General features: G+C 47.0%; 1 protein-coding gene across 2 annotated transcripts in view; it reads right to left on the bottom strand.

Moving 5' to 3' along the window:
* Nucleotides 1-12,518, bottom strand: part of abr (ABR activator of RhoGEF and GTPase) — a 198,397-nt gene that overhangs the window by 128,116 nt on the left and 57,763 nt on the right. Inside the window, exon 1 of one of the 2 annotated variants that reach the window (XM_056284765.1) lies at nt 1,291-1,419. The exons of the other annotated variant lie outside the window; for it this stretch is intronic. Coding sequence (XP_056140740.1) covers nt 1,291-1,416 — 126 coding nt within the window. The 5' untranslated portion in view covers nt 1,417-1,419. Of the gene's footprint in view, nt 1-1,290; nt 1,420-12,518 lie in introns of those variants that run through there. 2 annotated transcript variants of the gene reach the window in all.

Below are 12,518 nucleotides of genomic sequence, written 5' to 3'. Positions count from 1 at the left end.
GATTTTCCATATCGTCCAACATCCCATCGTATTTACCCAGCAGCCTCGGTTCCGGGCTGTGGTAAGACTTCTACAGTCTGAACGCCCTCTCAGCAAGTCGTGTCGGTGTTCCTGCGACACAACTGACTCACACGGCCCCGAATCTCACGGACCACTTGTTGGTTTTGCCAACGGAGTGGCTCACACTTATATTTAGCGACAAAAAAAAAGCAAACGAGAGTTTCGAGGTTAAGAAAGAAGTCTAATTTGACGTGTTCTGGAAAGGGCCGCGGTGCTTATTCCCGCTGCTCCGGGTCGGATCTGCGAGCGCTACGGCTGAAACCCCCCCCCCCTCGCATCCTCGCCACAACCGCTGGAAAAAAAAAGAGGGAGGCTGTCAAACGCACACACTTCAGAGAACAGAAAGTACTTGTCGATGGAAGGGTGGCGGTGTTTTGGTTGTTTGGAGTTGTGTTGCGCTTACACCACCGCTGTCAAACTTGTCGCGGCAGGCTGAGAAGAAACGGGAAACGGAGAAAACTATTTTCTCTCGACGTGGGAATACACCCCCCCCCCCCCACCACCCCCACCACCCCCCCCAACCCGTTATACAAAAGGGCTTCTGTGTGTGGCAAGAGGGCAGGATGAGGGAGATACGTGGAAGTGAGCGGCTTTTCGGCGGCAGCCCGCAACGTGCCGCGCTGCCGGGGACACAAACGCCGGCGCGCACACTGAGGTTCAAGACCAAGCGTTGTGACTCATAAACGAGCCGATAACAGCGCCAACAGGAACAAACAGAACTGGCCCGGCTTTAAGTCTTCCAGGAAAACACACAAACACACACACACAGACTCACTCACACACACACACACATGAACGGGGGGGGGGGGGACTTTCTTTCGCCCTGTTGGAGTAGAAGTTTTCTCCTCTTGAAGCCATTAAGACAATGATCGCTGTCCAAACAACGTGCACACATGCCCACTCACGCACACACTCACGCACACACTCACACACACACACGCACACACACGCGCACACAGTGACGCTGCACACACGCTGACGCCACATCAAGCGAAGACAGCAATAAGACTTTCCACTAGGCTATATTTAGCCAAACAGTCAGGCCTCGCCAAAGTGCCAGAGTGGTGTGTTTTGTGTGTGTGCATGTTTCCCATCAACCCCTGGGTTAAACAGACACACACACACACACACACACACACACACACACACACAGACACACACACACACACACACACCGTGTTGGCGGCTGGTCCCGCTCCCTCCCCGAGGTCCAGCTGCCGCCTGTCTCACCTTGAACTGTCTGTGCAGCGGAGTGATGGGCTCCAGCTCCCCATCTTCATAATCAAACACCACCTCCTCCTCCTCCTCCAGCACCCTGTCCAAGTAGCACAGCACCTCCTCCTCGTCTTCCTCCATCGTTTCCCCCCCCCCCCGCCCCCCCCTTTATTTGCTCCCTCTCCTTTCTCTCGGCGTCTGCCTTCTTTCGGGCCCCGTCTTGACACATCAGTGGCTTCCCCTCGCTCTGAAGCCGTCTGGACACGAAGGGAGAGAGAGGACCCCGCCTACATTACCCCACCCCCTTCCTCCACTGGACTTCCTGGTGTGTGTGTGTGTGTGTGTGCATGTGTGTGTGTGTGTAACTGTTCCGCGTCAGTCGATGAGGTCTGCCCTCCTCCTCCTCCTCCTCCTCCCCTTTTCCCCTCCTTTACATCCGCCCCTCCCTTTAGCAGAAACAGCCTTACAACACACACACACACACACACACACACACACACACACACACACACACACACCATTCCCAGCCACTTCCTCAGTGGCTAGTTTACGCTTCTTCTTTCTTTCCCTCCACTTCAGTGAAAGAGTGAACTGACAGTCAGTTTGCTTCACTTCTCTCCACCTCGTGATGTCTCTCTCTCTCTCTCTCTCTCTCTCTCTCTCTGCTCCGTCTCTGTCCGAGCTCAGTGCTGAAGCGCCGCTGTGGCCCATTCATTTGTAATCACAGGTATGACTGCAGAGCCGTCTGAACCACCGACAGACAGCGCCACTGTGAAATCTGAAATTTAAAAATGGGTGACATAGCAAGTTTCAGCACAAAGTGTGTGTGTGTGTGTGTGGGTGTGGGTGTGTGTGTGTGTGCGCGCATCAGTGGATTTATTAATGTGTGCGATTTTACCACACTATGACCTTTCACCTCACTCCTCACCCCACCTGACCTTTAGATGAAAGACAGCGATGCTCACTTACTCTCTCTCCATCTCTCTTTGTCTGTCTGTCTCTCTCTCTTTCTCTGTCAAGTCTCTCACTCTCTCACTCTGTCTGTCTCTCTGTCTCACTTTCTGTTTCTCTCTGTGTCTGTCTCTCTCTCTCAGTGGTTTTGAGTTTTTTGCCTTGAGACTTCAGCCTAATTAATGTCCACCACCATGCAGATAACCTACTATTTAAATCGAAGCGAGGTTTTGAGGCTAGTAACCTGCTAGCCTACATAATGTGAACCCTGCTTATCAACCTGCTAGCCTATATAATATTAACCCTGCTTACTAGTAACCTGCTAGCCTACATACTGTTAACCCTGCTTACTATCAACCTGCTAGCCTACATAATGTTAACCCTGCTTACTATCAACCTGCTAGGCTACATAATGTTAACCCTGCTTACTATCAACCTGCTAGCCTACATAATGTTAACCCTGCTTACTATCAACCTGCTAGCCTACATAATGTTAACCCTGCTTACTATCAACCTGCTAGCCTACATAATGTTAACCCTGCTTACTAGTAACCTGCTAGCCTACATAATGTGAACCCTGCTTACTATCAACCTGCTAGCCTACATAATGTTAACCCTGCTTACTAGTAACCTGCTAGCCTACATAATGTGAACCCTGCTTACTATCAACCTGCTAGCCTACATAATGTTAACCCTGCTTACTATCAACCTGCTAGCCTACATAATGTTAACCCTGCTTACTAGTAACCTGCTAGCCTATATACTGTTAACCCTGCTTACTATCAACCTGCTAGCCTACATAATGTTAACCCTGCTTACTATCAACCTGCTAGCCTATATAATGTTAACCCTGCTTACTAGTAACCTGCTAGCTACATAATGTTAACCCTGCTTACTATCAACCTGCTAGCCTACATAATGTTAACCCTGCTTACTATCAACCTGCTAGCTACATAATGTTAACCCTGCTTACTAGTAACCTGCTAGCCTACATAATGTTAACCCTGCTTACTAGTAACCTGCTAGCCTACATAATGTGAACCCTGCTTACTATTAACCTGCTAGCCTATATAATGTTAACCCTGCTTACTATTAACCTGCTAGCCTACATAATGTTAACCCTGCTTACTATTAACCTGCTAGCCTACATAATGTTAACCCTGCTTACTATTAACCTGCTAGCCTATATAATGTTAACCCTGCTTACTTTGTGTATTCGACACACACACAGGTTGCATCGGGTTGGTAATAATGGCTACAATCATTTATACGTCGGGCATTCTCAGGAGATGCTCGTATCCAGGATAATTTGCAGCGAGTGTAACAGGAGCTCAGTTACAAGTTACCAGAAACAATTATGGCAAAAAGCAGAGACCCAAGATCTTCATGATACTCCCCTGACCGCAAAAACGTAATGCCAGAGCGGCGCCACAAGAGATTAAGAAATAGCCCCAGAGAATGTCACAACAACTTCGATGATGACAATTAATAAATCATCATTGTCCAGCAGTAACACGTGCAGCACGATAGGCCACTGACATCTTTACATGGACAATGTCTCTTTTTGAAAATAAACAAAAAAGATCCCAAAGGTCATGGGGGTTTAACAAAGCAGTGCATCAGATACTAAGAACCACTTGAAGATGAATCTCTTGGTGCACATTTGCACACAAAAATACACACACAGACAAAGCCGAACGCGAGCCCACATACACACTCCCTGTGCTGTGTGTGTGTTTCCAGGTTAGTGACCCGGTGGAAGCCAGTTGGTGTTGGATTCCTCGTGTAGGGAGGAGAAGGGGAGCGCCAGCTCAGCGGAAAAGACCATTTAACAAGGCAGTGGGGTGGTGGGGTGGAATGACCTTTATTGACCAAAAGGAGATTCCAGACCACAAGTTTCCGCAGACGTCCCGCTCAGTCCAGTATCCTCCATCAAAACACGCAGCCAGCCACTCACACAGCACACTTTCACTCCAAAACACAGACGTGATAACACTGACGGCTATCAAGGAAAGGGTTACGTGGCAACGAGACTCTCGTTTTCTTTCTTCACAAAATCTGTTCTGCACATTGTGTAGTGCGATATGACGACCGTGTGACGACAGGAAACGTCTATCGTTTCGTGTTAAGCGCTGTCCTTTATTGCGTTGTGTCGCGAATCACACTTTTTACGGCAATATTTTTCGTCATTTGGACGACCCTTTCCGCTCTTGGCAGCGCAGCACGGACGCAGGTGGGACATTTGCATGAGGGCAATACAAACAAAGACGGAGGACGGTGAACGTAACGCAGAACGGGGTAATTCCGAACAGGACTCCGACCAGCCAGGACGAAGCGAGGAGCTTGTACCTAAAAGAGGGGCTACTTCTATCGTGCAGACGTGGTTCGGGTATGAAAAGTCCGCCACGGACCAGAAAACCGTACTTTGCAAAATGTGCCGCGCGCCGGTCCCCACAACGGACTCAAACACCACTAGCCTCTTTTACCACCTACGTAAGACTCATGTCGAACAGTACGGAGAGAGTCTAGAGATGAGAGCCGCAAAAGTGCAGTCGAGTGCTCAAAACAAACCCCCGCCTCAGACGTCGCAAGAGGCTTTTACCTGCGGCACAACACATGTCAAAGAACCACCGATTTTACAGAAACGTGCTACATCGTGATATGTATTGTAATCGTGATATGAATGACCTACATCGTGATATGTATCGTTATCGTGATATGAATGACCTACATCGTGATATGTATTGTTATCGTGATATGAATGACCTACATTGTGATATGTATCGTTATCGTGATATGAATGACCTACATCATGATATGTATCGTTATCGCGATATGAATGACCTACATCGTAATATGTATTGTAATCGTGATATGAATGACCTACATCATGATATGTATCGTTATCGTGATATGAATGACCTACATCGTGACATGTATCGTAATCGTGATATGAATGACCTACACCATATGTATCGTTATCGCAATATGAATGACCTACATCGTGATATGTATTGTAATCGTGATATGAATGACCTACATCATGATATGTATCGTTATCGTGATATGAATGACCTACATCGTGACATATCGCAATCGTGATATGAATGACCTACATCGTGATATTTATTGTAATATGAATGACCTACATCGTGATATGTATCGTAATCGTGATATGAATGACCTACATCATGATATGTATCGTTATTGCGATATGAATGACCTACATCGTGATATGTATAGTTACCGTGATATGAATGACCTACATCGTGATATGTATCGTTATCGTGATATGAATGACCTACATCGTGACATGTATCGTAATCGTGATATGAATGACCTACATCGTGATATGTATCGTTATTGTGATATGAATGACCTACATCGTGACATGTATCGTAATCGTGATATGAATGACCTACATCGTGATATGTATCGTTATTGCGATATGAAGCGTTACTGTGATATGAATGACCTACATCGTGATATGAGATTTTGGTCATATCATACAGCCCTAGTGTGTAGGGCATTAAGGCGCTCTCATAAGACCCAGTCCTTCACCTCTCATAGTCCAAGCATACCTGTGTGTACTAGTCTACCTTCACCACAGTTTTTGTGGGACATATTTTGTCTGACACAGGGTATGCTTCTCGGCAAAAAACATACAAACACATCTGTATGCCCATCTGTGCATTGTGTGGACGTCCTATTGTATGTGGAAGTCCACTGAGGTCCTCTTTAACATGATTTTGGACATCCATCTATGTACTGTACGTCGTGTCTGGACTATGAAATTGCCCTTATTGGTCATCAAACTACCCCTCACTTGGATTTTTAAGGTGGGTGAATGTCCTGCAGGTTTTAAACAGAAAAATAAGCCCATTTCATCTTTTATAAATGTGACAATTTAACTGGGTTCTTTGGGGGGGGGGGGGCGGCGTCCAGGTAGTGTAGCGGTCTATTCAGTTGCATACCAACACGGGGATATCCGGTTCAAATCCCCGTGTTACCTAAGACTTGGTCGGGCGTCCCTACAGCCACAATTGGCCGTGTCTGCAGGTAGGAAGCCGGATGTGGGTATGTGTCCTGGAACGCTGCACTAGTGCCTCTGGTCGCTCGGGGTGAGGAGGAACTGGGGGGAATAGCGTGATCCTCTCACACGCTACGTCCCCCTGGCGAAACTCCTCACTGTCAGGTGAAAAGAAGCGGCTGTCGACTCCACATGTATGGGAGGAGACACGTGGTAGTCTGCAGCCCTCCGCGGATCAGCAGAGGGGGTGGAGCAGCGACCGGGACAGCTCAGAAGAGTGGGGTAACTGGCCGGGTACAATTGTGGAGAAGGGGGGGGGTCTCCTCCCCCCCTCATATTGTCATATGAATATCCAGCAGGAGCTCAGCGTTGGTACGTTTATGATGGAAACTGTGAAGGTTTTCATATTTGCACAAAAATATGTAGCTTTCATCAAGCACTGCTGTCTTTAATTGAAATCAAGTTTTAAATTTAAGATTTCTTTTGCTCAAAATACACACTGAAATGTGCAGTTACTCTTCAGACCGCCAGATATTTTTGTTCTTACAGGGTTCCACCACTAGATGGAGTCAGATCTGTATCTTCTACACGCGGGGAGAGACCCGTGAAAGGTGCAGGGGGTTTTTTGAAATACAGCAGAAAATTGCAACCAGTTCCGTTCCTGGATGACTTCAGTGACGTGTGAGAACTAGAAGAGCACAACTGGGGTTGTGTTTAGTGCTGTGTTTTCTGGGGCGTCTCGAGAGTTTTGGTATGAGTACCAAAACTCTCGCGAACCTTTATCACGGTAGCGAGGCAGAGTGTCTTGACGGGCTGCACCGCAGCGTGGTCTGGCAGCCTGACTGCTCGGGACTGCAGACTGCTTCAGAGGTCTGTAAAGACAGCAGCAAACATCACAGGCGTGGAACGACCACAACTTCAGAATATTTACACCACTCGCCGCAAAAGCCCAAAACATCATTAAGGACCCCCCCAGCCGCCCCGCTCGTGTTCTGTCCTCGCTCCTTCCGTGTAAAAACGCTACCGAAGCATCAAACCACACGCCAGCTGTGTCAGTAGGAGTTTCTTTCCACAGGCGGTCCGGTTGCCGAACAGCTGCCGCAGCCACATGCACCTTCATTGTTGTGTTATCGTGCACTTTGCTATATCGTGTATATAACGTATTGATTCTGTGTATGTAGTCTAAGTAGGTCTTTTTTTTTTTGGGATGGTGTGTCGTTTGTCCTTGTGTCCTTTGTGTTATGGCAGAGACAGCCGGCGCACAAGAATTTCATGGCATTGAAATACACTTGACAATAAACTTGAACTTTGTTCATTATTTGACAGCAGCTGTTTCCAATGGGGATAAAATCGGGACTTGATCACTGGAAGTGTGCGCAGGACACGAAGTGAACGCATATTCAGACTTGTGTGTGTGTGTGTGTGTGTGTTAATATGTGTAACTGTGTGCTCGAAGTCCTAATTTTATGCCCACCTTATTGTTTTACACTGCACGTTGGGGCCATGAGCTCTGGTCTGTGCAGGACGGACGGGTCAGACCAGAGCTCCACATGTATCGGAGGAGGCATGTGGTAGTCTGCAGCCCCCCCCCTCCCCCCTCCCCCCCACCCCCGGATCGGCAGAGGGGGGTGGAGCAACAACCGGGACGGCTCGGAAGAGTGGGGTAACTGGCCGGATACAATTGGGGAGAAAAAGGGGAGGGGAAATCCCCCCCAAAAAAATGTATCGTGATATTTAATTTTGTCCATATTGCCCAGCGATACACAGCAACACACAAAGACACACAAACTGTACAGATTCACACAGCAACACACAGGGACGTACATTCAAAGTCACAGGAGCACACAAGGACACGCAGAAAGAGCGACAACAACACACAAACACAGCAGGAATACACAGAGACAGACAGTTAAACAGCAACACACAAAGGCACACATACAGTCACACAGCAACACAGAAACAAATATTGTACAGACACACAAAGACACACAGTGAATCACACAACAACACACAAAGACACGTATACTGACTCACACAACCACCCAAAAAGACAAACATAAAGAGTCACAAAGCAGAAATAGACACACACAAACTCACATCAACACACATACAGAGTCACATAGCAGGTATACACAGACACACATACAGCCATACACAGCAACACAAATACAAACACAGCGCAGATTCACACTGCAACACACAAGGGCGTACATTCAAAGTCACACAGGAACACACAAGGACACGCATGAGGAGTGACAGCAACACATAAACACACATACTGAGTCACACACCAGGAAGACACAAAGAAACACACACAAAGTCGCACAGCGACACAAATAGTCACACAACACACAAAGACATTAACACAGCAACACACACACACAGAGTCAGACAGCAGGAATACAGAGACACACAACCGCACAGCAACACACAAATACAAATACCTTAAACAGTCACACAGCAACACACAATGTCACACAGCAGGAATACACACATACACACACAGTCGCAGCAACACACAGAGACACAGAGTCACACAACAACACACAAAGACAGACAAGAGCCACAAAGCAACACACAAAGAAAAACTTGCAGAGTCACACAGCAACACACTGACAAATACCAAGTCACGCAGCGAAACACACAACACACATGCAGAGTCACACAACAACACACTGACAAATACCAAGTCACGCAGCGAAACACACAACACACATGCAGAGTCACAAAGGCCTTGCTTACACGTGTCATTTCAATGTGGCCTCGGGTAGCCGTCACACCAGGCTGCATAACCAAGAAGTCCGCAGGCCAGACACTCACACTGAGCGCACACCATGATCAGGATCAGAGCTCTGAATCGTCTAGACTCCACCAGCCACCTGGAACACTGGCTACACATCGCCTAACCACGACAATACACACCACTGCCTGGAGCCGCACACCCTGAAGAATACTGCAGTACCTCTGCAGTAGAGGGCAGCCGGCATAGTGAGACATGACAGATCTGTTCCTCGTCTGCCAGGAAGTGATCCTGCTCTAGTCTACGTTGCTGTGCTGTATCATAGGTGATGGTTGTTTTAACGTTTGACTCTCAGGGCACAGATCTGCTGATATAGAGCACGCACGCACACATACCTAAGTGTACACACACACACACACACACACATACATATAGCCATCCATCCATTATCTGCACTGCTTATCCTGCTTTCAGGGTCGCAGGGATGCTGGAGCCTATCCCAGCAGTCATTGGGCGGCAGGCGGGGAGACACCCTGGACAGGCTGCCAGACCATCACAGGGCCCACCCCCCCCCCACACACACACACACCCATTCATACCTGGGGACAATTTAGTACGGCATGGGGAGAACATGAAAACTCCACACAGAGGACGACACGGGACGACCCACCAAGGTTGGACTACCCCGGGGCTCGAACCCAGGACCTTCTTGCTGTGAGGCGACCGCGCTAACCACTGCGCCACCTTGCTGCCATATATATATATATGGTAACACTTGAGTATGGGGAACGTAGTCACCATTAATTAGGTGCTTATTAGCATGCACATTAGCAACATATTGGCTCTTAATTGGTCATTATTACGTACTCATTAATGCCTTATTCTGCATGGCCTTATTATACAACCAGTAAGCCATGAACTATGAGTTTTCCCTCTATAACCTCAGAATTATTGCTTATTAGTAGCACCATCTCAATATGCTTTGCTTAGTATGGACTGTATAAGGTGGTAGTACCACAAGAAGAGTTATTCTCCCTTACTAACACTTAATGAATATGCTCTGTTCTTACATAACAAAACACAAAACTACAAGTGTTCATAGTGTTAAATTACTCTAAATTAAGTTTTTGTTACTTAGAATATGTTCCCCATACTAAAGTGACATCTTGATCATTACTAATTCACTAGTAATTAAGTTTTTTATGTTCCCCATACTGAAGTGTTACCATATATATATATATATATATATATATATATATATATATATATATATATATATATATATATATATGCTTGAATGATGGATGGTTTATTATTATTACCAATGACACATTGAAGTACTCTCTGAGGCACGCCCCCTATACAAAAAGTGAACGCTGTGATATTTTGGCATTTTTCACCCCCCGCTGCGGACACAGAAGACATGAAGTCATTCTCACATGTAATAAAAGGTCTGCCTTTGCAAAGCTCAGCATCCGGTCTGCATCGGTGAAGGTTTGCAGGGCTCCACATTCCCACCAGTGCTGACTAATGTGTTGGACCCACATCCTCTCCCTGCAAAGACACTGCAGTTTTACTATAGAGGAGCACAATACAGCGGTACACTCCACAACACCACTGTTGTCTCTTTCAGTCTAACTTAAACCTTGTACCGCTACTACAAATTACTTTAAATACGAGGAACAGGAGCACAGATTTCCCACAGCACCATTTTGTGTACATATCTGAAGATTGTTGTGTAGTTATTCTATGAGAAGTACACTCAAGAGAGTCACGAAACCGGAGTCAAATTCTATGTGTGCGCAAAATTACGTGGCCAATAAACCTGATTCTGACTGAAGGTGACCTATCTTCATATTACAAAGGAGTACTATCTGTCATCCTGTATGTGGAGTTTGCATGTTCTCTCCATGTCTGCGGTGGGTTTTCTCCGGGCACTCCAGTTTCCCCCACCATCAAAAAGACATGCATGTTAGGGTTAGTACTCCCATCTGTGCCCCTGACCGAGGTATGGCAAGACGAACTGGCATTGGTCCCTGGGTGCTGCACGGCGGCTGCCCTCTGCTCCTAACGACACAGCTAGGATGGGTTAAATGCAGAGAGGAAGTTCCCCACGGGGATCAATAAAATACTTCAAAATCAAAAAAAAAATCAAAAATATCCGAACGCAGAACCCACCGGATCATATTTTACTATGAAGTGCGTTTCATTTAGTACAACAGAGGGACACACACACGGTACAGTCACACAACAACACACGAGTACATCCGTTAGAGATGACAAAAGCACCGTTTTATCTCTGAACTCCTAACATGAGGAAGGTCGCCCCAGTGTGGCTCCGATCTACAGACAAATTAAACCACCCCAGTCGCAATGTACCCCCTACCTATCCTCAATTCCTTGAATCAACATTCTGGGCAGATCTATTAAGATGCCATCTCTGTAGAACGGCTATTTCCGAGTGCTGTGAATGAGGCACGCCGCAATGTGTTGTAAGCAACACAACTGTATAGTGGGTAATTACAGAGGGACAAGTTCTGCCCTGCCAATGACAGGAACCAACAACCATCAGCAGAAAGAGCAAGGACTGTCATGAGGGCTGGGGTCAGAAAGCATTCAATGGGATCCGGATCAAGTATCGAATCCATTTACTGAACCCATCTCCTGTCTGATCCCTTACCTAAATCCATCATCCGACCTGCTTATCCTGCTCTCAGGGTCGCGGGGATGCTGGAGCCTATCTCAGCAGTCATTGGGTGGCAGGCGAGGAGACACCCCCCGATTCACCTGACCTACATGTCTTTGGACTGTGGGAGGAAACCGGAGCCCATGTAGGAAACCCACGCAGACACGGGGAGAACATGCAAACTCCACACAGAGGACAACCCGGGACGACCCCCCAAGGTTGGACTACCCCGGGGCTCGAACCCAGGACCTTCTTGCTGTGAGGCGACCATGCTAACCACTGCACCCCCCCCCCTTAACTAAATCTTATAGGTAAATAGTGCACAGAGCACAGGTTGAGGCTAGGAAAACTTCTCCCTTTAAACTTTAAAACTTTTTTTTTCATTTGGCATTGGCAATCACTAACATTCTTTCAACTGAACACCCACAACAGAATCATACTGTTGTGTTGTACTGGTAGTGCTGCCGGTACAAAATTCATGTAACGTACAGAGGAAGAAAAATGCAAACACCACATATCATTCAGTGAACGTGAATGAAAGGCATCACTGACTTGGCTGGGTAGGCTAGCTAGCACAGCATCATTTCATGTTAACCGAGGATGGCTGGGTAGACTAGCTAGAATAGCATCGTTTCATGTTAGCTGAAGATGGCTGGGTAGACTAGCTAGCATAGCATCATTTCATGTTAGCTGAAGATGGGCTGGCTGCACTCGCCACAGGAATTGCTCGATCTCATCCATTATGCCCAATGCCCAACACTTTCGATCTGATGTGATGCAGCGATCACAATGGAGCGTTTGAGCGGGGAACTAGTACTTCCTCCTTTCCTTGTTAC

Source organism: Lampris incognitus, chromosome 8 (assembly GCF_029633865.1).
Source record: "Lampris incognitus isolate fLamInc1 chromosome 8, fLamInc1.hap2, whole genome shotgun sequence".
Lineage (NCBI taxonomy): Eukaryota > Metazoa > Chordata > Actinopteri > Lampriformes > Lampridae > Lampris > Lampris incognitus.
The sequence above is the reverse complement of the archived record's forward strand: the minus strand, read 5'-3'. Positions and strand labels throughout refer to the sequence as shown.